Genomic DNA, 26,304 nt, shown 5'->3' on the forward strand with positions numbered 1-26,304 from the left:
TAATTGTTTTTATATTCAGGTGTCATTCACTGTCATATGTTTCCAGTATAATTTTAATTCCCAATTCTGGGAATTATATTCTTTCGATTTCATGTTTTTCTCGTGATTATCCGATAATGCAGACGAAAGTGTGACGCTGAGTATAGTTTCGATCTTGTTTCAACTCATCAGAGCAACACAATTTTCACATCAATATAAAAGGTTCGAGAAAATTTCATTGAATGCTCAGACTTACTTTTGAATAATCCCCTACCGCTACTTTACAGGCAACGATCTGATTCCATTTCCCTCCAGGTCCCCAAAATGAAGATGGTGCATCCATATGCACGAGTTTCAATCGTACAAATTGCAAAATTATATTCGATAAGAATCGTTCAATTTTTGACTTATATTGTGCATCAAAAAAGTTCCCTTTTTCCACATGAATATGTTCAAATTCGGTGGTTGAATTCTTTTGTCAATTGAATTGAAATATCTATAATATTATTTATTTTTCAGATACTCCAACTTCAGATGAATGACTATAGGTATCACTACATGTTCACAACATTTGTAAGTATTACATCATTCGACTGTTGTTTTTTTTTCTAGAGGAATATTTTATGTTACTGCCTATGATATCAAGAAAAGTTGCCTATGTAATTAAAACAGTCTTCATTAATTATTGTAGCATCGCAGCTGGCGTCGACATGTTCTCATTTTTCAGATTTCAGGATCACGGTTTTGAAAAACGACCTAAAACTAAAAAAGAATTGAGAATACAGAGAGAATAACTTGCTATTACGAAATTCCATGATATTTGTTGTAAGATGTATGCAGAGCAAAGTTCTCTGCGAAGTTACAAACGCTTATAAAGACCCGCTATAATATTCACCAAATCATGTTCTGAAGTAAACCTTTTTTCAGAGAAGAAAATATATAATTTTGAAAAATTTTTTTCCTCAGGTCGAGGTCGATATTCTATATCTAAACGTAATTCTTAACTTCTTCATTACAATTTTCTAGGTAAACTGTCGAGTTAGCGTTCTGGATTTTTGTAGCATTAACATTTTCAGCTACTTAAAAAGGTTGTTTCCTACCGACACGTGAAAAAAGCATTTTCAATTGAATTCTAATGGGGAAATGGCGAAAAAATAGGAGGCTATTGGAAATATTCTATTTATATACACTCACCGGTAAAAAGCTCGGCCACCTGAAATTTTGATGAAGTTCGTTGTCAAAAAGCTTTCGTAATTTATCATCGATTTCAATTGTTTCTACGACAAATTGTAGATAGAGAGTTTTTTTAAATGTTGATAGCTTATTCGCATAGTGTGAACTATGTATTTGTAGCCCAATAAAAGATGGGGAAACGGATGCTCCTTGTAACTAACTGGGCGTTAACTCGACAAATTTCCCGAAATATTAAGAAAATAAAACACATTCTCATGCATGAAGAAATCGCCAAAATTTGATATAGCAAAAATAGTCTTATTATTATTATGTACCTACCATATCAAATTTTGGCGATTTTTTCATGCATGAGAATGTGTTATATTTTTTTAACCGGAATCGGCGCCTCGTACAGCAAAAAGTCAAGAAACCGAATTTGCTCCAAATTAAATAAGGATTTGAATACTAATTTTTATTGTAGGAAAAACCAGTGGCGTATCATTTTTTTATCTGAAAATATTCATTCTCGCTGCAGTACGGACGCCACTGGTAAAATAAAAAAGAAATGATATTATGCAAGGAGTGCTCCTTGACGCTCAAATCCTATTTCTCAAATTTCATAAAAATATTTCAAGCAGTGTGAGAGTTATTAATAAAAACATTTTTTTTTCTATAATTTTAACACCCCGTATCTCGAAGAGGAAACATTTCTTGACATATGTTTATATGACAAACTAGGGCTTACTTTTGATGTAGAATACGTGGTTAAAATTTCTTTGTTACGATCTGGACCACCCTGTATATCAGAAGAAAACCTGGAATACAATCTGATGAAAATCATGTTATTCAGTTTCATTAGTTACGTTACAGATTTTGATCAATTACATTGGCACCTCTATTAAATATTAATACAGAATTAAACAAATCTGATTCTTACCGTGATTTATTCGTATCTATTACTAAAATAAGTACAACATTTGTACATATTTGTATACAAGAAACAAAATACCTTGATTGATTTCAAGGTTCATGTTTGATCTACGAAAATTATGAAGTTCGCAAAATTTTCACCAAGAATTTTTCCAATAGCCTCAGATTGTGTGAATTCTTGTAATATCTAATTCAGTGAATGAAATGCTTATCGCACGTTGGAATAGAAATCATTATCGAATCTGCTAGTGAAAAACTGCTTCTTCAAAGAAATTTACGATATTTTGGTTAATATAATCAATGTCAATTTATTTTTATTTTGGGGACATGAAGTGATTGATAGAAAGAATAACCTTTCTGTACTTTCAAACCTTCCTTCAAAATTCCATAGCCTACTCGACGACAAATTTTTTTGAACGCATGTTACAATATTCAAGTTGAATCAACAATTTACATGAAAAATTGTCTCAAAATATTCAGTACATTTTTTTTATTTCTACTAGTAGTCCAAGATCCCAGAACGACCAGACATAACTTATTTTCTCACAGATGAAACTTTAGGATCTCAGTACAATCTCATGTGCTTTGAATACCTGTGAACTTGTGGAGCTTGCCTAGTGACAGAAACTTTCCATGGGCCAAAACTCTTGCCAGACAATTTGAAGCTGCACAAAAAATAAATGAACTTTTTTACTTATTTTATTCTCGATTTTATGATACAGGAATTCTAAACTCGTATTTTCCAAAAAACAAAATTGGATTAACCAAAATTTCGATTATCGGACATCAGTTTGGTACACATTATTTCGGATAATCGAGACTGTACTGTACTGCAATCGATTGCTGCAAACCTGGCATCATCTACGAAAATATAAAAGAATTATTCATTTAATAAGAGACATGCCTGTCTATTAAATGTTTAAGAATTCGAAGGAAAATACTACCCCATTGTATCTGAATTAACAAGGGACTATGAATGCAGTCAGTTACTATATTGTGTATAAGTATGTGTTGTGTGTGTGCAAGAGTTGATACTCTTAGGTATGTGAATGTGCCATGTGCGAGCAATCTATAGTATACAGTAAAGGGACTCCAAACCGATTGTGAAAGGGAACCGAGTTACCATAGTTCCACTCACTCTGAAAGGCATGCATAGAGCTCTCGCTCTCACACTCCCGGCTAAATAATTTTCCTGTTTAGGGATTGTTTAGTCACTACTGTTCGTCTGAATGATGAAATATAACTTTTTTATAGTTACTTCTATGACATATTTTAATATCAGACATGTGAAAATAAGTAAAGTTCATTTATTTTTTGTGCAGCTTCAAAACGTCTGTCAAGAGTATCGGCCCATGGAAAGTGTCTGCCACTTATAATATAACTTCAGAATAATATTCTTTAAAACATAATAATATATAAAAATCAGCCATGCGAAAATGAGTTAAGTAACACTTATTTCAAGTTACCTTTGCCACCTGGTATCTACCCAGGTGTCACTAGGCAAGCCACACAAGTTCGCAGGTATTCCATGAGATTCTACTGAGATCCTAATGTTTCATTTGTGTGAAAATAAGTTATGCCTGGCCGCTCTGGGATCTTACTCTATGCCTAGTTGCACACACACCGATGTTGGACGGCCGATTTTATATCGGTCGTCCAAATTCCAACAGTGAACCACGCTCGGAACCACGTGTGGGAACGGGACCTTGCACATACGCCGACCACTGATCGGTGACGGTAAAATGCCGGTGAGAAACCGTCCAATACCGGGATGTATGGCGTACGTGACTAAGTACACGTTTGTACAAGCTCCGATTGTTTACCATTGAACTCAAGAAGGAGTTCTTTCTTGAGTTCAATGTTTTTTACCGATCATTTCAGTCGACTTTAGTTGGCTGATCGTTTGGACGGTAAATATCCGGTTAGTGTGCTAGCAACTGCTACCGATAAAATCTCGGCCGATTTTATTCCGGGCCATCCAAAATCGGTGTGTGTGCAACTAGGCTTAAGGTACTATCATTTCGCCTCGCATGCGTTATGACTTCAACTTCTATATTAAAGAGGGTGGAATTTCATTAGTATAGTACAGTATAGGCGGAGAATCGACGAAAGGAAACAGGCGAATCGCCTAAACGATAGAAGGAAGAAGAAGAAGAAGAATTTCATTAGTGATGTATACTTATTCAAGAAATACCACATACCACACGAGATAAAAATAAGCCATTTTATCGTTTTTGTTCGAGAATATTGAGCTCAATTAGCAATAAATAGCTTCATCGACACTGTGGAGGCAAGGAATAAATGTCCATCAGGTTTCGCTGAATTCCATATGGAAATGTTGGGCAACGTATCAATTTGCAGCTTGCATTATGAGTTGAAATGCGGCCAATGAAGACCACTACACACGTACACTGAAATTAACGTGTTTGCATCATTATAATCCTTTTCACAGTTCCCCCTGAAATTCGCCCCATCTCTCGGCTCTTCCTATCTGATGAATCGTTCACAATTTTTCGCATAATTACAATATCGCATCCCTTTCGATTCTGATTGCCCACATGAATCTTACCTAAAAATTATGCCATTTTCGTATGCTCGTCTTCCAGAGATTCGTAATCGCTAGTGACATTTTTTCAATTCGGAGACAGAAATAATTTAGGCCGAAGGTAATTTACCTAGAGGCATAATTTAGAAGCGCCATCCCTGCTGACAAAGACGGAAACGGATGTCGTACGTGCGAATGCTCGTTTATCATTTCTGCTAATTTTTCCTTTAATAACTGAATGTCGCAGATGATTTAAAGGCAGACATATCAGCCGGATTGTATGCTAACGAACCGTGAACAGATTCGGACTAGAATGTTTTTGCTGGAAGCGAATACCAGTGCTGTTTCCTGAGGAAACTGAGACATTTTTAATGCATCTAGCATAAGGCTCAGACAACGATGATGTAGTACATGTTATGGGCTCACACGGTTGCATAAACGATAATCATAAAATCTGAAACCGAAGGCTAAATTTTCATACTAAGGAAACTGATAATTTTTGTTGAGGTTTGTCCGTATCTGGATTGATGTATTGGGATGGTGCATCCCCATCAGGGGATGGTGATGAATCTTGATGTTCTCAAGGGAAGAAGATTCTTCCTTTCCTTACATACTTATAAAACACGAACCCACGCTGGGACTGGGATCAGACATCCTGTAGATGTTGAGTTCAAACGGCACTCTCGTGATGGTCTGCAGGACAATTAAAATATTGATAAGTCATAGAAATTAGAAACGGACATAGAATTTCTTCTTTTTGAATCGTCAAGAAGGTCGAGTGTACCAACAATTTAATATTATATATCTTACAACGTTGCCAAATGTCAGTCGTCCCTTAGCTAAGTTTCCGTTAAGCGGGTACCGGTGCAAATGGGAAGATTTTTGAGTGAAACTTAAGTTTAAGGGTAACCTAGCAAAGTAGGACTTTTAAGGATAAGCGGTGCTTACGGGCATAAATCTTGGAAACTATTGGTCCCACAGAGGCAATTTTAGTATCATATTGTAGCAAATTTCTTCTTTCAAAAACTTCTTGAAAATTTTTTTTCGAACACTAGTTGTTCATGGTAATAAACGCCAAAATATAAAAAAATATATATACTTCATTCAAATTTATTTTAGCAGTCGGTTGGCCATGAAATAATTTTCTCAAGTTTTTGTAACTAGAACGAAGTTAGGTTGGCACTCATGAAATGTCGTTAATGTCATAACGCCGTTGCCACAACTAATATCAATTTTTATTACGAAAATGCCGAAAGTGATTGAAAAAAGAGACAGGGTTTCAGGAAGTGCTATTTAGAATTCAGGTTCGCTCATTCAAATAGTTATACCCTGATATTCTAACATCCACAATACATCAGACAGTAGCGAACATATTCAATGTAAGAGAATTTATATAATGTTTCATCTGAATCTAAACGACTTATATTTCAGCTGGATATTTCCACAATCAGAAAGATTGTGAATGAAGAGGATGACAAAGAATTTCCTTCTATTGGGAGACCCAAAAAAGTGGTGGCATTTGAAAATTTTATGTTTGAGTGAATTAATGCGAAAAGTTTACTACAGGATTTTCGATAAATGTCATCGGAGAATAAGTTCCCTAAAATGGATTTTTCAATTTTTCATTTGACTTGCCCTATACAATGTAAATGTCTTAAGGTACTAATAAATACCCAATTATTATTATAACATCAATGTATTAAGATGAATAGCCAGAAAAACGCGCAAGTTGCCCTCTTACTTGTTTATTCATGTGAAATTTTTGTTCAAAGGTGAAGTTCATCTTAACTTGAAACTTCCTTCAATTCCTTTTACTTATATTGATGCAAGATGATTTTTGTTGAAGAATTCAACATTCTTGTAATTATCTGTTAATTCCTTCGGGAGATACCCATTCCCAACCACTGCATCATATGCATTTCATCTTCGGGTTAATATTTTTGAAATCTACAAATGATGTAAGCCAAAGAAGATAACGAACATTAACTCTCCTCAAGCTAGTGCATATTATGATATTATACTGATCTCTTGTATTTTCCATGCAAATGACTGGATTTGGTATGCCTTCAATCATTTTGTATAAACTTCAATTATGTACGTCACATATTTTCCGAAGAGATTCGACATTGTGATAAAATACGTAATAACAGAAACTTTTACGTAGAAAAGGCAACATAGCGTTGATTTAAAACCCAAAAATGTTTTGACAAGCGTCATAACCCCACATTTTCGTACTATACAGAGTGAAATGTGTCAAATTTCCATGGCCAACCGACTGCTAAAATAAAAGTGAATGAAGTATAGATATTTTCGCGGTTTTTCCGATGTTTGACAAGGTTGCGTTCGGCGCTCATAAACAAGTCTGTAAGAAAATCAGAACGACCGGATTTGAGGCATACTACCCCATACTTTCAGGCGACAAAGTTATTGGATTAATAATACATTCACGCTTTTCTATAGCTTGCCGAAGTGTCTGTAATTTTCGAATTTTGAACCGATTAGGGTTTCGATGATTTAAAAAAAAAGTTTAAAGAGTCAGTACAAGAGAATTAGAAGAAAAATAATAATTCGAAATCTGCGGATGACCAAAACAACCTACTATGCAAAACCGTCTTCATAAACTATGACTATCATTTGAGGGGTTCAGAGCTGAAGTGAACCACGTCCATGCAGCCTAATTTTGAGATGAATGGCTTAGAAGTTGTTTATCACCAATTAATTCAAAAGTGACTTCTTTATTTATTATTATTCTTATGTAACCATATGCTTAGATTCTAAGCTTTTAAAATCTAGAGAAGTCACTTTTGAATTAATTGGTGATAAACAACTTCTAAGTCATTCATCTCAAAACTAGGCTGCATGGACTTGGTTCACTTCAGCTCTGAACCCCTCATTTATTGGATGGAGAGGCTTTATGCCAGGATAATTGATGCTGCAATTAACTAATTGCATATTATTCTGCTTGAGATCTCTGTGGGCGACATGAACTGATTGACAAGTAGTTATCCGCTGACTTTTCGATTAATCAATCTTTCTACACTCCATTCACTTTCATTTTAGCAGTCGGTTGGCCATGGAAGTTTGACACATTTCACTCTGTATAGTACGAAAATGTGGGGTTATGACGCTTGTCAAAACATTTTTGGGTTTTAAATCAACGCTATGTTGCCCGTTCTACGTGAAAGATTCTGTTATTACGTATTTTATCACAATGTCGAATTTCTTCGGAAAATATGTGATGAACATAATGAATTGAAGTTTATACAAACTGATTGGCATACGAAATCCAGTTATTTGCATGGAAAATACCAGAGATCAGTATAATATCATAATATGCATTAGCTTGAGGAGAGTTAATGTTCGTTATTTTCTTTGGCTAAAGTTTGAATACGTCACATCAGTTGTAGATTTCAAAAATATTAACCCGAAGATGAAATGCATATGTTGCAGTGGTTGGGAATGGGTATCTCCCGAAGGAATTAACAGATAATTACAAAAATCATCTTGCATCAATATAAGTAAAAGGAATTAAAGGAAAATTCAATCAAGATGAACTTCACCTTTGAACAAAACTTTCGCATGAATAAACAATTAGCAGGACAACTGGCGCGTATTTGTGGCTGTTCATCTTAATGCATTGATATTATAATAAAAATATTTAGATATTTATTGGTACCTTAGGACATTTACAATGTATAGGACAAGTCAAATGAAAAATAGAAAAATCAATGTTCGGGAACTAATTCTATGATGACATTCATCGAAAATCCTGTATTAAACTTTTCGCATTAATTCACTCAAACATAAAATTCTCAAATGCCACCACTTTTTTTCGTCTCCCAATAAAAGGAAATTCTTTATCATCCTCTTCATTCACAATCTTTCTGATTGTGGAAATATTCAGCTGAAATATAAGTCATTTAGATTCAGATGACACATTTTATAAATTCTCTTACATTGAATATGTTCGGTACTGTCTGACTTATTGTGGATTTTAGAATATCAGGGTATAACTATTTGAATGAGCGGACCTGAATTCTAAATAGCACTTCCTGAAACCCTGTCTCTTTTTTCAATCACTTTCGGCATTTTCGTAATAAAGATTGATATTAGTTGTGGCAACGGCGTTACGACATTAACGACATCTCATGAGTGCCAACCTTACTCCACTCTAGTTACAAAAACTTGAGAAAATTATTTCATGGCCAACCGACTGCTAAAATGAATGTGAATGCAGTTTAGATAATGGTGTCAATCATAGACTAATTGAACAGAGAATTTTAAGTTAATCTATGTTGTCAATGCGGTGAATTATTCGTGAAAAATATCGTTGGTCACAAAACTGCAGTCCCAATAAGACTTCGATTCACCAAAATATCCCTGTTCACAACCATCTGATTACACCTATGGGCTGCAAAACTTTTCAGTCATGCATCATGCTTAAAAATGTTTTTATATGGAGACCACAACACGAAGAATTGTCGCCTCTATTAATGCGTGCTGGTCATGAATCAGCGAAGGAATTCGCGGAGAGGCTGAAACATATGTAAACAAACTGTAGACCTGTTTCGGGATTACTGTCCCTCATCAGTACAGTCCAGTGCACCACATCACATCTAAACCAGAAGATGATTTCTTTAATTACTTCTAATAACGGATGGCCAAGAAGCTGGTTTCAACATTTTTCAAATATTGAATTCAAGAGAAGATGCTATTGTGATAGCGCAACACTTGTCATGGTTTAAAAACTCATTTTGTGAAAATCGTATAATCTGATTGAAATAATGTGAAAAGTATAGGTACAAAACCATGCAGAAGAAAGTTCCAGAAAATTGAAAAATACTACTGGATATAGTGTGTCCCATTTGAAAAATTAAAGTTAACCTCCATTTCTCTTCTGTGGGACAGCCGATATGTTCGAAAATACATTTAGATTATGCTCTTGGAGTAATTCAAGTTTGCATCAAAAATTTTTGCCAAACTTTGGCTGCTACCTTTGTATCGTCCGCTGCAGCACTAGTGGGACACCCTGTTTATATATAAATACATTATTCAATATAATATACAACATGTTTCTATTTGTTGTAACATAAAAAAAAAAAAATAAACATATCACCGAGTACCCGCGCTACCTGGATATACGGACTTTGAGCGACTGCTGACCAGCTCTGTTCCATTAATCTGTGGTCTGACTGTTTTCTTTTAAAATTGTATATAATAATTAAGCAGTATATGAATTTTCAGCCATTACAAAACTCTTGCACCTACATCTTTATAGCAGCAACTTCTGTGGCGTGCTGACTCGCCGTGTTCCACAAAAATGCGGTCTGGCCACTTTCTTACGTTTTTTAGTACTGTAAACTAGTGTACTGCCAGGTACACCCTCAATACTAAAGCATATTTAATTATTGGCCATTACAAAACTCTTGCTGATTTTTGTCGCCAGCTCTCGGACTATATTAAATCGTCAAAGACTCCCCTCTTCAATGCGATCATACCTTGATTGACTGCTGGGAGTTAGGTATTCTATAGAATGCCTAGGTAACGCATGAAATGAATAATATTTCATACATTGCCTGACTTTTGAGGCATTCTATAAAATGCCTAGGCTTCTTCGAGCTCTGTTCTCCATATTAAATATTTCCGTGGTGCCCGCTGCACTTGGCGGAGTACTTGTTGCTCCGGGTATCTTATCTTCATAAAAAATGTGATTTGCACAATTTAATTGCAGGATTTTTCATTTTGAATTCGTCACGAACTTCGTTTGGCATAATATGAATCATCGCGTACCTCATCATTTAAGATATCCAGGATATTGCAACCGTATAGCATTGTCTTCATGAAAAACTACCATCGAATGCATTATTCGCCTCGTTCCTTTGAACCGATTTTATTCTCCAACGAATATCTTCTGGCACTTGTGGAATTCTTTGATGCTTGACATCACCACAACACTCAAAGCCAGGTATATCTGAATTATATCCATATCATATTCCGCTAACCCATAAAAAAATCCCATGCCGTACGCGATATGCCAATAAACGGAATGGAAATCTGAAGCAGAATTCACTCACGTTTTATGAATTTTTTTATTTCCACCGTAAACACCTCGTGTTCGGTTCTAGATTTTTGTATCATTCCTATCGACAGTAAAGTCTTCAGCCCACGAAGTCTTCCACGCACGTAGCCACTTGTTATGCTTGGCCTGCATCGTAGCCTGTTATGAATGTCGTAGCGTTAAATCTCCCAGAATAAATCAACGTCTTTCACGACGATGCGGGCTCTGCTTCTGAAGAATTCATTATGAGATTCTTTATCGATTCGAGTTAGTTCCTTCTCAAATGGTAGAATTTTGCGAAACTTATCTCCTGGTACAAGTTGTTTTTTCTTTATCAAGATTCTCAATACTCAGCTGAATTCACAATAAAATACCAGCTATGCTCGCCTGCTTCGAAGTGCGAATTTTCTTGAATCCCTTCTTGGAGCGGTGATTTTATTTTCTAAATATCAAGTTCAGGTGAAAATCTGTTGGGCCGTGAAGTAGCTGTCACATGTGACAATGCAGTCTCGGGTCGATTTTATTTCCTGTGTCCTGCCTAAATTTGCATTTCTTCATTCTCCCATATCTCATCCTCTAATATCTCGCGAAATATTCTTTTAAAAACTAGCTGCAAAGAGAATTCTTCATCAGGAAAAAATGGCGCAGATAAGGGTAGTGATACACACTTTACTGTAGTCTCGTCTCGCCGATAAGACTCTAAGTCTCGTCTCGTCTCGAGTCTCATTCGAGAGTATCGTGGTCTCGTCGTTGATTATATTTTTTAAAAGCGGAATACTTAAATCTAATGATTATAACGCATATTCTAGTTTATCTACCGAATAATTCTTTCCAATTATTTGCCTTTGGAAGTATAATTTTAATATTAGGTATAATACATTTATTCATTGATTGTTGTACTTGTTTCAAGACCTATAGAAGTAAATGAAGCAAAAACTTCTGTCTATCGTTGAGTATCAGGAATCAATAATCTAGTTATAATTCTTTTAAATCTGGTCACTGAATCGAGTGCTTCCCGGAGAAGATTTTCATATTTTCGGCCTCATTCGACATATCCTGAAGTTGATGTTTTAATATCGAAAAAAAGTTTTAGAATATCAAAATCGAATTTAGATTTCATATTTTTTCAAAACATTGATTTTTTATGGGTTCAGTTGTATTGGATAGATTATAGTGTGAAACTTTTGTTATTTACTTAAACCGTATCACTCATATCGGTCAGGTTATAAACTGTTTGAATGAATTGGGAATATTTGGGGCAACTACACTGCGCAAAAAAATTAACGCACATTCTGAAAATCTCAATTTTAATGAGAATTAACTCTACATTGACTTAATAACTTATTTTTTATGTTCTCTCGGGAAGGTTTTGAACGAAACAAGACTTGGTATTTCCACCCCTTGCGTTAATTACAGCTCGGCAACAACGGTTCATACTCAAAATGAGTGATCTTAAAAGGTTCTGATCTAATCCTTCCCAGATCTCTCCGAGTTGGATTCCTAAGTCATTAAGAGTAGCTGGGTAATTTTCTGAACTTCTCAGCCTTCTATTGAGGTTGTGCCAAACCTGCTCAATCGGATTGAGATCTGGACTTCTTGCTGGCCATTCCATTCGAGAGACTTCAACCTCTTCAAGGTACTCCTGAACGATGCGCGCACGATGGGGTCTGGCATTATCGTCCATAAAAATGAAATTTTCACCAATGTATGGGGCAAATGGCACTACATGCTCTTCAAGAATGTTCCTTATATACTTATCAGCATTCATAGCTCCATGATCAACTACCACTAGGTCTGTGCGACCAGTCAAAGATACTCCACCCCATACCATAATCGATCCTCCCCCGAAACTAGTAGTATTCAGGAAATTGCACTGAGCATATCTTTCATGTGGACGTCTGTATACAAGGAAACGTTGATCACAATGGTAGATGCAGAATCTGGACTCATCTGTGAAGAGAACTCTTTCCCAATCGGCCTCTTCCCAATGGATATGCTCTCTCGCAAAATCCAAACGCGCCCTTCGATGGGCTGGGGTAAGAGCTGGGCCTCTTGCCGCGACACGAGGCCATAAATCATATTCTCTGAGGCGATTTCTTATTGTCTGAGTGCTAATTTGCACCTCATGAGTTTGCTCAAGCTGAATTTGAAGGAGGCAAGCGGTTGCAAACCGTTGTCTCAAGGAAGAAACTCTCAAGTAACGTTCTTGAATGGCAGTTGTTACCCGTGGTCTACCCTGTCCTGGTCTTCGGACATTCATACCTGTCTTCCTGAATCGCTGCAACATTCTGGACACACTTGTATGGGAAACTCCAAACCTTTCTGCAATTCTTGTGTATGTCCACCCTTCTTCTCGCAAAACTACCGCTTGGGCAAATTCCCCTTGGGTCAAATTGCGTGTTTCGCGTTGCATAGCGATCGAGTGTAGAGAATCAAACGAAAGAAAAACTATTGATCACTAGAATTGATCGAGAACAACTGATTTTAGAATGGAGCCAATACATTCAAAATCTGATAATATCATCTTTTTTTATTCCTGCTGGGAAAAAACATCTGTATTGAAAAAAACCGTTGAAAGTGGATAACATATGCATGCATAATTCTGATAAAAATAATTATCATTGAGAACACCTTCAGTTGTAGAATAAATTTGAGATTTCCATAATGTGCGTTAATTTTTTTGCGCAGTGTAGTACACTAGCTGTACCGGTGCCATTTGCAGGATGAATTTTGTCAGAAAAATTAATCCATAAACTGACTTGAACAGGAGAAATCTCGTCTCAAAAACGAGACGAGATAATAATATTCCATTGACGAGACGAGGCTTTTCTCGGTCTCGTTTCGAGTCTCCTATTGGTCTCTTAAGCCCGATTGTAACAGCCGAGAATTCTCTGGAGAATTCTCTACCAAATTTTGGTAAGAAAACGGCAGCCGAGAATTCTCTAGAAAATTTACTCGAGAATTCATGCGCCGTGAATTCTTTACCGTTACATACGCACTTTCGGTAGAATTCACTGTTCAGTTGCATACAAAATAATCTTGGCCGTTGTCTTACCAAAATTTGGTAGATAATTCTCCAGAGAATTCTCAGCTGTTACAAACGGGCTTTAGACTCATGAATATTTGGACAATAGAGGTAACTTTGGAATCATTTCGTGTTTACAAGTTTATCAAATAGCGGACCGAGAATGCTGAAACAAAATGCAAATCGATTATTTCGACTGTCGGGCATCTTTTGAAACATTTCAAATTTGGCTTTATGAATTCTATATGATGGGAAGATAGAAGATGTAAATATGAACGGGATATACCTACTCGTAAACATTCTCTTGGTCATTGTTTTGGCTTATTATTCCGGATAATAGAAAGGAGCTCGAAACAAATCATATTCTTCCAGAAATTTCCACAGTTATTCTTTCATCTGTTTTCTATAATTTTCGAAATTGTAATTGAATTTGAATTCAAATTTATCTTGCAGGATATAGAAACATTCGATCTTGAAGACTTCAAGTATAACTCAGTCAACATAACTGCATTCCGAATGGTTGATGTTGACCATCCTAAAGTGAAAGACGCCCTTCAAGCCATGGAACGGTTTCAGCCCATAGGACAATCGATATTGAATGGAAGTGGTTTAATTCAGGTAAGCATAGCTTCCTATTTTCGAATATCCAGCCGAAATAGCTCTCAAACAATTGGGTTGATGCCCAATTTCTAATGTTTGCATACGCTGGTAAATATCCGATACGTGATCGTACACTTCCTGGCAAGCGCAGCGCATTTTCTAATTGAACAACACAAATGTTTGTATCATGAAAATGAGAGAATGAAGGGAATAGGAATTTTAACTATTGCAGGTTTGATCAATGAAGGAAGAGTTTGGGAAGGTATAAAAAACTGATAATAATTTTTGGTTTTTCCAACCGTATGTCTCAGGACTTCGAAAATATTTCCTGAACAAGGCTGCTTCAGATCTCCATCCGCTGATGGTTCTACTCCGTTAAAGCTACAACAGGACCACTTGGAAATCGTCGAACACTTTGCAGAAAGCTAAATGCAGAAACTGATTGGCAAACCTGTGCATGGAAGGCACCAGAATTAGGTCAACCATGATTACGTCGACTTATCTGCGTCGAACTACTGGTTGAATTGCGGAAGGTTGTTTCCTGAGACAGAGAGCTTCATGCTCGCCATACAAGGTTAGGTGATTCCAACAAGGAACTACATGAAATATATCGCCAAGGATGCCTCAGCTGTCGTAATGGCTGTGCGACTCATTAAACTATCCAGCATATAAACGGGGGATGTCAGAAGTTCGCGGACACAGAGTACAAGAATAGACATGATGCTGTTATCCAAGATTCTTCACCAAGAATTGGCAATAAAATACAAACGGCTTAGGTCGAAAAATGTTTCCTATTACAATTTTCATCTGGATGCTGTATTGGAAAATAATCATCACAAGACCTACTGTGATCGCCCGGTTCTCACAGAACGGAAAATAACTCTCAATAGACCGGACCTCATATTGCTGAATTGGAATGAGAACAGAGCACTATTCATCGACGTGGCGATTCTCAATATAAACAATCTTCTAGATAGGCACACTGAAAAAAATTCAAAATATGAGATCTCGAAGAACAAACCAAGAGACAGTGGAAGTTGAAAGATATCAAGACCATCCCTATTACCATTTCATCTACAGGCCTGATACCGAAGAAGCTACCAGAGAACTTCAGTTGGACGGAAATATATATAGTCATGCAGAAGGCGGTACTGCTGGGAACACCGTCTGCTCCGACAGGAAGTGCGGGTGGAGCAGGAATCCAACCGACAGCAGGAAGCCGAGGAGCGATCCGGACCCGACCACCACTACGAGCCTGAAAACCTGGAAAGGGCTCCAACAGAGCTTAATCCTTTTTATATCTGGGATAAGTGAATGTTCCTCTGGATAGGAGTGTGAAAGAAAAAATCAGAGCTGTATTGATAATAATAAATTGAGTGTCATGAAAAATCTAAAAACAGTAAAAGGTGATTTTTTCCAGCACAGAATCTAAAATAATAATTTGAAGTTCTCTCGATGATTCAAATCAATTCCAAGTTTGATTTTGAAGGTTGTGAATGTTACTTATGACTTAATAATCACCTAAATTCATATGAGGTATGTTGAAAGTTGAACGTAAAAAAAGTGCAAAATTGGGGTGATAAGAGGGCCAAGAAGTGATCATGATATAGTCATTATTTCAATAGGTTATATAACTACTCACCTTTTACTGCACGTTAATTATTCAATCAACGTCAAGTTACACTTAACTAAAACGAAAATTAATAATAGAACAGCTCGGTTAAAGAAATTATTCTCGAAATCCATTCATACTGATTTTGTTTGTTCATTCTCTCAACACAACGCAGTCACGGCACGAAACACGAATAGTCACACCACGTTTTGCATAGCGGGATTTAGGTTATGAGTTAACCTCGAGACCACGTGTTGATAAATAGAACATTTCAGACAGTTACTGAAAGTTTTTCTTAGAGAAGTCGGTAGAGTTCATCGAAATTTATTCACAACACATCATTTCATGTTCTAAAAATATCACAGATTCAATATTTCAAAAATATCAACAGAGAGAAGTGGCATAGTAGTAGCTATGTTCACTTCATCGGAACATCTCGATAGAATGTTAAATGCAACCACTAGGGATCTAAAGTTGAGGAATTCGCAAACTTAACAATATGCGGACGTTAATGTCCACAATGTGAAATCTTAAGTACATCCATGAAAATTCTCAAAGAAGCGCTTCAATGCGATATTTTTGGGTACTCCCTGCGACTTACTGTTACATTTCTGGTTGACTGGGGTATTACTTTCGAAACGCTAGTACGAAAACTAACTAAAAGTTTTGCAAAAGTTTATGCTTCTACACTAATAAGAAACAGTTTCAAAACCAAACTGAGTGAATTCTGAAAAACCAAATCCGTGAAACATGTTGACAACTGAATCGATGAATTCATCAGGCCGAAACTCCAGAGTCAATCGATCAGTTTGTTCCATGGTTGACGAAATTTATGGAACGGATCCAGTGAAAAGTTTACGAATGCGAAGGTTGGGTAAACTATAACTCGAATCGCTTACTCGGAGACGAAATTCGACGCTCGAGTGTTTTCATTCTCTCGAAAGTTATGGAAAAGTGATGGACAATTAATGGGTGGAGAAGGAATGATGGATCGCCTCGTGGAATCAAAGGAAAATCAGTTCGGCTCCATTCTTCGTGGCATCTGAAAGGGACGGAAGGCGTCTGCAGTCCTTGGGTTATTTATTTATTCATTCATCAATCGATGCCTTCGTTGAAGAATTAATGCACCATCCAATTTTTCTTCAGAGAATGAGGAAAGAACAAAAATAAACTGAATATGTATCTACATAAAGTGGTCGGGTGTTCATTATATGCAGAAAAAATATTCGTTTGATATTAAATCCTTGTGAAGAAATATTGGGAAATTTTATAATACACTGCGCGAATAAATTAACGCTTATTCTGAAAATCTCAATTTCAATGAAAGTTAACTCTAAATTGACTTCATAACTTATTTTTTATGCTCTCTCGGGAAGGTTTTGAACGAAACAAGGCACATTAAATGGAAGAAAAATTCAGGATTTCACCGACTCTTATGTGAAAGAAGAGAAATGAACAATTTCCAAAATACTAAAATGCTGATGATAAGTGATTTAATACTTGGTATTTCCACCCCTTGCGTTAATTACAGCTCGGCAACGACGGTTCATCCTCAAAATGAGTGATCTTAAAATGTTCTGATCCAATCCTTCCCAGATTTCTCCGAGTTGGATTCCTAAGTCATTAAGAGTAGCTGGATGATTTTCTGAACTTCTCAGCCTTCTATTGAGGTTGTCCCAAACCTACTCAAACGGATTGAGATCTGGACTTCTTGATGGCCATTCCATTCCAGAGACTTCAACCTCTTCAAGGTACTCCTGAACGATGCGCGCACGATGGGGTCTGGCATTATCGTCCATAAAAATGAAATTTTCACCAATGTCTGGGGCAAATGGCACTACATTCTCTTCAAGAATGTTCCTTATATACTTATCAGCATTCATAGCTCCATTATCAACGACCACTAGGTCTGTGCGAGCAGTCAAAGATATTCCACCCCATACCATAATCGATCCTCCCCCGAAACCAGTAGTATTCAGGAAATAGCAATGAGCATATCTTTCATGTGGACGTCTGTATACAAGGGAACGTCGATCGCAATGGTAGAGGCAGAATCTAGACTCATCTGTGAAGAGAACTCTTTCCCAATCGGCCTCTTCCCAATGGATATGCTCTCTCGCAAAATCCAAACGCGCCCTTCGATGGGCTGGGGTAAGAGCTGGGCCTCTTGCCGCGACACGAGGCCTTAAATCATATTCTCTGAGGCGATTTCTTATTGTCTGAGTGCTAATTTGCACCTCATGAGTTTGCTCAAGCTGAATTTGAAGGAGGCGAGCTGTTGCAAACCGTTGTCTCAACGAAGAAACTCTCAAGTAACGTTCTTGAATGGCAGTTGTTACCCGTGGTCTACCCTGTCCTGGTCTTCGGATATTCATACCTGTCTCCCTGAATCGCTGCAACATTCTGGACACACTTGTATGGGAAACTCCAAACCTTTCTGCAATTCTTGTGTATGTCCACCCTTCTTCTCGCAAAACTACCGCTTGGGCACATTCCTCTTGGGTCAAATCGCGTGTTTCGCGTTTCATAGCGATCGAGTGTAGAAAAACAAACGAAAGAAAAACTTTTGATCACTAGAATTGATCGAGAACAACTGTTTTTAGAATGGAGCCAATACATTCAAAATCTGATAATATGATCTATTTTTATTCCTGCTGGGAAAAAACATCTGTATTGAAGAAAACCGTTGAAAGTGGATAACATATGCATGCATAATTCTGATAAAAATAATTATCATTGAGAACACCTTCAGTTGTAGAATGAATTTGAGATTTCCATAATGTGCGTTAATTTTTTTGCGCAGTGTATTAACATTTTCTTGTATTTACATGGAAAATTGTTAGATGATTTCTGAATTTTGAAGCGAATCCTTTACGTGTTGGATAACTAATGGAAAAGGGTTTCCATAAATAATCTTAAATTTTAAGATTTTTTCAATCTTAGATTTTGGCGTTTCAGGAAACTTGACCATTGCACATAAAAGTCCAGTGGTCATTTTGTGTATTCTCATTTACAACTGTTTTGAATTTTACCGAGACCTTTTAATATCACGTGAGCAATATTTTCTTGTTTTTTTGCAGGCGGAGCCAGCACTGATGTTCGATTCTGTTTATGTTTTCGCAAAAGGACTACAAGCGATGGATTCCAGCCATACTATAAAACCGATGAATTTGTCGTGCGAGACTGAGAGACCATGGGATGATGGACTCACGCTGTATAATTACATAGATTCGATAGTAGGTATTACTGAATATATCACATACCGTCTGTTCCGATATTCCTGAACAGTACTGTCAGTATTTCAGAGACGATGCCTATTGGCCCAGTCGTTCGAGTTCTATTGTTATTCGATTACTGGGCAGTAAAACCAGCAATATCGGAACAGGCCCTCTATCCTAACATTTCTGAAATATTTAGTTAACGATATTTTTTTAGCACAAATGAGTTGAAAAAAAAGAATTCATCACATGATTTTCCAAACAAGTAGTTTGATAAAATATGACAAGTGTTTCCGAAAAATGAAGAGCATTGTCAGTTGAGGCTGAAACTATTCCAGTATAAGTATAAAATACGAAAAGATTAAAAGAGTCCATATTCGATTAAGGTTAGAACGATCGAATGAACTTGAAGTATTCTTTTTTTGAAAAGGATAATGACGAATAATGAACAGATTTGAATATATCTCATCCTTTGCCTGGAAGTTTTCTGAAGTCATTAGCATGGCTCCACCATCTAATTTTCCAAACATACAGAGCTTTTATTAATCACTTTGCATAAAACTCTTAATCGCTTCATAATCACAAGAAGACTGAATTAGACAACCGTTAACGTAGAGTGGCTTGCATAATAATTAATGATAAATGATATATAATATAAATTGCTATTTGAAACGTTAGTGAATAATTGAAATGAAGTTTTTAGAGGAATAATTTTCTGCATCTTTCATCAACTCAGATTTATCTGAGCAGGGAGATTTCAGTATCAAATATGGTAATCAACATCTTATTGGGTATTCAAATGTTCTACTTAGAACTTTTTACTTAAAAAGTTGATGCAGTCATTGTCACTTTTGAAGGGAATTTTGAGATTTTTTTCAGATAAATCCTTTTTTCTCAGTTTAGAGATGTTTTTCCTCAAATTTGAAGATTGTATGTCGAATCTGGATTCAAGTGTGTCAACTATTATCAATTTTAGGTCGATAAATATCATGAAATATTAGTATTTATGAAAAAATTCCGACTATGTTCTGAATCAGCTAGAAAATTGATTGTATGGGGAGCCACAATAATGATATCTTGCCTTCTCCATTATATACAATGGCTAAAATTGCAACATTGATGCTAATAAAACTTATCCAAGTTGAACTGGAATTCTAAGTCATATAAAACTACTGTTTTCATAAGAAAAAACACAACTTTATGTTATAGCTCAGCAAATATACCTGTTGAAAAAAATCATAGTACGCCACTGGATTGCTTTCGAAAAAGTGTCTGTATAATGTCTTTATTTCAACATCCCAGCACAAACAGAAACGGAGATATTGACCAAATTTGAAATAGCCCAAATTTAAATTTTGGCCTTTAACTCAAAAACAAAGGAAGATAGAGGAATGCAGTTGGTGGCATTATTAGTTTCTCGAAGAAAGACGACATGAATGATACATTCATTTTTCTCTATCTCGTTGGGTTGAAAAGTTGTAGTTCAGGTATCACCAATTTTGCCCACCCTGTACTTCTCATATAACCCTGTACATTTTCGGACCAATCAACAATTAGTGTTTCAATTCTACATAATTGCAGAATTGAAAATGGTTAAGATTTTTCCGAAAAAAAAAGCTCTCCAACAGAATTATAAGAAGAAGTAGGACCTGTTTTCATCATTTTTCAATGAGAACTCCTCATGAACCGTTGTCTTTTCAGACAACGTATACTGTTGAAATTGATATTAAATAAATAAGCTATGCCAAGATATACTCAGTGTGTCATTTGATATAAAAAAATGTTTCTGCTTCTGGCATATCCGGAAGTTCGAAAAGTCTGACAATATTTTAGATAGAAAGTTCATAGTAGAAGATCACATAATTCAAATTTTCAACCCAAAATGGGGGAATTCTCCTCAATTTGGGTTATCACAGCATATGCAAGCTTAAACTGAATGATTATGAGTTTCATTCATGAATTTTTCAAATGCACCGCGGAAACTATTCAAAATCATTCTTCAAATATGGGGTTTTTAAATTCAAATCGCTTCGTTTCTAGTTTACGATTTGGCAACAGCGCCTACTAGAAAATAAAAATAACAATGGCTTGCTTATAAAATAACAGCTGTTGATTTACAGCCATCATGAGGCGCGTACTCACTGGCGAACCTCAACAGCAACTGACCGTAAAAATCCCATAAAATTTTACGACCTTCCTCGTTCGTCGCAGACTTCATAGACAGCCATCATTGTCTATCTCATCAAGATAGTATATTTGTTGTCCTTTATTATCAACGCATATTTCAGTCGATGTTGCCCACTTGTGCAATAGGAACGAAACGCTTTGAATTTTAAATACCCATTTTTATTTTTAAATACTTGAAATATTTTTTTTGGGAAACTGTTGAAATGGTTATTTCAAAATGTGACGTTTCAAAGATATTCCATAAAAAATACATCATTTTCGTCAGAAGGAGTATTCCCTCTTGTGATTAGTTCTCTAAAAATGTCTAATAATAGGCACTCCACCGTGGAACACTTTGTATATGAGTGGGTGGTACATGCCTGAATTATTCTTAGTACTCAAATATATACCCTAAGGTAAAAGTGCCATCCCTTATTTTCCTAATCAATTTTAATTATTTCAGAGCGATCTACATGGATTGACGGGTAACCTTGAGTTCAGCGGTGGTAAAAGGTCGAATTTCAAATTGGATCTTCTGAAGTTGAAGAAAGAAGAATTAAGGAAAGTTGGAGTTTGGACTCCACAAGGTGGTATCAATATCACCGACTCAAGTGCCTTCTATGAGAGCTTGGCTCCAAATATAACGTTGGTTGTCATGACAAGAGAGGTGAGTGAAAATCAAAAACTTAGTCGTTGGTAGTATAGAAAACGTTTCGTTTAATATGTTATTGAGGAATATACGTGGAAGGTAGAAAATTAATGCTGAGTATAAATACCAAAGTCTGTGACTAAGCAGTTTTTCACCCATAATGTATAGTTTCTGTGTTCTATTAAGCATTACAGTTTTGTCAAATTCAGAGGCGCTACGTAAATAATGATAAAACTGGAAACTGCGTTTTGTTAGAGTCAGCAGCTTGAATCGAAAGAAGAAATTAATTAGTACACCTATTGATTAATACTGGCACATTTTGTAATTACATACAATCTAGCTCAACCTAAGCGCATGCAGTTTTGGGTCTCGCTTCGAAATAATTTTGATTCCATCACGCTCCAAATACCACAGGTGTAATTAGTATCTCATATATCTAGTAATTCGTACTCTCTCACTAAAAGCTGTTAATTGTGTAGCTTTGTATAACTAATTCCGAGGAAATGGCTATAATTCCGCCGAAGTTTCTGAATACCACGGCTCGAAAAATCTATCCTGCTGAATATCAATGCCTGATGCTTACCTTGTGTATTCTAATCTTGTCGAATTGTCTAGCGATTATAACGAAATCTTAATTTGGACTTATTAGGGCTAGAGGACTTTCCTTGAACTCAACACAAGTTAACGGAGTCAACAATTAAAAATATATACAATGCAAGGCTCGACTGATCGATAATAGTTTACTACTTAGCGCATATCAATACAGCCTACATCGATTTAAGTAAGGCCTTCGACTCAGTGAATCGGAGAGTGCTATGGAAAATCATGGGACGCCTTGGAGTACCCAAAAAATTCTAAGCAGTGTGTAAAAGCCTTCATACCAACAACACCGCTAGAATACAGCATAATGGCTCTACAACCGACCATTTTGTAACCAACTCTGGAATAAAACAAGGCTGCGTGTTAGCGCCTTTACTGTTCAATATTTTCGCCATAGCTGTCTCGATAATTGCTGACATGAGTATGCCTGTAATAAGTGTTGGAATAAGATTCAGATTTGATGGAGACCTATTCAACCTGAAGCGCCTCAGAGCAAAAACCCGTTCAAAGTTTATAACGGAACTTTTTCGAGCAATTATCGCTAGCAGCCCAGAGGATCTACAGATAATTCTGGACAGCTATAAACATATATACGAAGCTTTAGGCCTTAGACTCAATATCGACAAAACCAAAATCCAGGTAAGTCTGCCAGAAAGCCTTCAAACACATATCAGCCTGGAGAATGAAACTCTAGAACAGGTCGAGCAGTTCAAACACTTGGGAAGCTTCATAAATACTAGGGTTAACCTAGACACGGAAATACACAACCGTTTTAATTCGGCATCACGGGCATTCTGGAAGCTAAAGGTCATAGTGTTTCAAAATCACGACCTCAATCTAAAGACCAAGACAGCTGTTTACAAAGCAGTCGTCCTCCCAACGCTTCTTTACGGAAACGAAAGCTGGACGCTCTACAGGCGACATATCAAACAGCTTGAACAAGGTCATCTAAGACAGATAATGAACATCAGATGGTTCCACCAAGTTTCGAATGCAGAACTCTTGCAACGCGCAAGTTGTACAACAATTGAGACTCAAGTAACGAGGGCCCGACTCAGATGGAGCGGCCACATTCTGAGGATGCAAGACACTAGACTCCCCAAAATAGCTCTGTATGGCGAATTGACAGAGGGAGCCCGGAAACCAGGAGGCCAGTATAAACGGTATAAGGATACACTACATCAATCCCTAAAATCAGTTAATGCCAATCATAACTGGGAACAACTAGCGTTAGACAGGTCACAGTGAAGATCTATGGTGCACAGATATAATGGAGACTCGAGAAGAATTCAGCGGCGACCAGATCTGGTTGGTGACTATCCATGCCCGGAGTGTGGAAGGATCTGTAGGTCACGGTTGGATCTCTTCAGTCACAGGAGAGCACACAGTCGCAATTAGCCCTAAGAAATTATAACTCTGTTCTTTTTTAGTTTTTTGTCTTTTGTGGATTTATTTCCGGTAACGGGATACAGCAATGACTTAACGCATAAGCTTAACTTATTTTTGACTTCATAGGGTGGTCCGAAACTGGTGGAACAGGATATCAACCTTTTTCGAATGAGAATACTCAATTTTCATATCATATTGACAAAGTGTCAATAAATTGTCAGAAGTTTTTTGAATTTCTTTCTCATTTTTTCAATTTTCTACTGAATAACCACTGGTATATCTATGGGAGATGATTCCCCAACATAAGGATCCTGTAGCGTTCCTCGAACAACTGAAGAATAGAAGAATCATCACTTGGAAGACTGCACCAGGTCGAAAGATACTCCCAGTCAAAAGAACGATTTGGCTTTTATTAATTTGAGTACTGAAGGCATTTCTAACGACGCAGAGATGATATTCCTCCCAGTGAAATTGAAGGACAAGTTATGGATCTCTGATTATTTATTTTTTTCATCATCAAGTCTTCGAATAAGTTTTGGATGAAAGCTTTATTATTCACTTTTTTTTCTCGTTTTCTGCTCTGCTTTTTTTTACAAATAATTACTAACTTGGACTTTCCAATTGTACTGTTAGCACCTAGTGGATTGCGGAGTTTTTCTACCAATATCTTAGAGGTACAAACGAAAATGTTGGTGTTTCAAGTAGTTACTAACAAGTTACTAACAAATTCCAGGAAAAATTAAATTATTAAAATTGATTATATTAATAAAAAGTGGGTGCAAACACATACTTTTTCCATCACTGATTGTTTGGAAGAACCTTCGAAATTAGTGTATTCATGATAAAACTAATTGCGTTGAATCCATACAAGTTTCTAAATGAATCGAAATTGAATAAATTATTCAACTTCCAACAAATTACAACAAAGTTCGAATTTTTGCGAATCCTCACAAAATTACGAGATTAGCAGAGTCCGGCGATGAAAGTGAACTAGTATCAGGAAAGATAAACGTTGTGATTCCATGTAGTTAAACAAATTGAATCAACATGAAGCGTTCCTGCCTAATACCTCCTCGACGTCGTCTGCTCTGAACAACAAGAACTCATTCCCCTAACTTCTGGATGCCCTTCCTGAAGATACCAGTGGGATTTCATTTTATCAAAATATTATTACATTATTGTGAGGCAGTTCTCTGCTTGAACAAATTCAGGTTCATCACTCTGGAAGGAAAGGCCAATCTCTTCTTTTCTCAGACTGTTTACTGAAAATGTTCGTCAGCTTTATAGAGGAGGATAATAAATAAGTGTTACAAACTTAAAGGGTGTATGGAAAATGCAATGAAAATAGAAATTTTTGATTTTGTTGAAAGAATTTTATATTTTTGTAATACACTGCGCAAAAAAAAAATTAACGCACATTCTGAAAATCTCAATTTTAATGAAAGTTAACTCTATATTGACTTTATAACTTATTTTTTATGTTCTCTCAGGAAGGTTTTGAACGAAACAAGACACATTAAATGGAAGAAAAATTCAGGATTTCACCGAATCTTATGTGAAAGAAGAGAAATGAACAATTTTCAAAATACTGAAATGCTGATAAGTGATTTGGTATTTCCACCCCTTGCGTTAATTATAGCTCGGCAACAACGGTTCAAACTCAAAATGAGTGATCTTAAAATGTTCTGATCTAATCCTTCCCAGATTTCTCCGAGTTGGATTCCTAAGTCATTGAGAGTAGCTGGATGACTTTCTGAACTTCTCAGCCTTCTATTGAGGTTGTCCCAAACCTGCTCAATCGGATTGAGATCTGGACTTCTTGCTGGCCATTCCATTCGAGAGACTTCAACCTCTTCAAGGTACTCTGGCATTATCGTCCATAAAAATGAAATTTTCACCAATGTATGGGGCAAATGGCACTACATGCTCTTCAAGAATGTTCCTTATATACTTATCAGCATTCATAGCTCCATTATCAACGACCACTAGGTCTGTGCGAGCAGTCAAAGATATTCCACCCCATACCATAATCGATCCTCCCCCGAAACCAGTAGTATTCAGGAAATTGCACTGAGCATATCTTTCATGTGGTCGTCTGTATACAAGGGAACGTCGATCACAATGGTAGAGGTAGAATCTAGACTCATCTATGAATAGAACTCTTTCCCAATCGGCCTCTTCCCAATGGATATGCTCTCTCGCAAAATCCAAACGCGCCCTTCGATGGGCTGGGGTAAGAGCTGGGCCTCTTGCCGCGACACGATGCCTTAAATCATATATTCTCTGAGGCGATTTCTTATTGTCTGAGTGCTAATTTGCACCTCATGAGTTTGCTCAAGCTGAATTTGAAGGAGGCGAGC

The 26,304-nt window shown here is 36.6% G+C and overlaps 1 protein-coding gene across 1 annotated transcript in view; it reads left to right on the forward strand.

The window, feature by feature from the left end:
- LOC123323010 (glutamate receptor ionotropic, kainate 2) overlaps nucleotides 1–26,304 on the forward strand; it is a 540,373-nt gene that overhangs the window by 369,414 nt on the left and 144,655 nt on the right. The window contains exons 6-9 of the mRNA XM_044911184.1: nucleotides 499–552; nucleotides 14,164–14,328; nucleotides 19,003–19,158; nucleotides 21,770–21,973. Of these exons, the coding sequence (XP_044767119.1) occupies nucleotides 499–552; nucleotides 14,164–14,328; nucleotides 19,003–19,158; nucleotides 21,770–21,973 (579 nt within the window). The remainder of the gene's footprint in view (nucleotides 1–498; nucleotides 553–14,163; nucleotides 14,329–19,002; nucleotides 19,159–21,769; nucleotides 21,974–26,304) is intronic.

This window comes from Coccinella septempunctata, chromosome 1, assembly GCF_907165205.1.
Source record: "Coccinella septempunctata chromosome 1, icCocSept1.1, whole genome shotgun sequence".
In the NCBI taxonomy this organism is placed as follows: Eukaryota; Metazoa; Arthropoda; class Insecta; order Coleoptera; family Coccinellidae; genus Coccinella; species Coccinella septempunctata.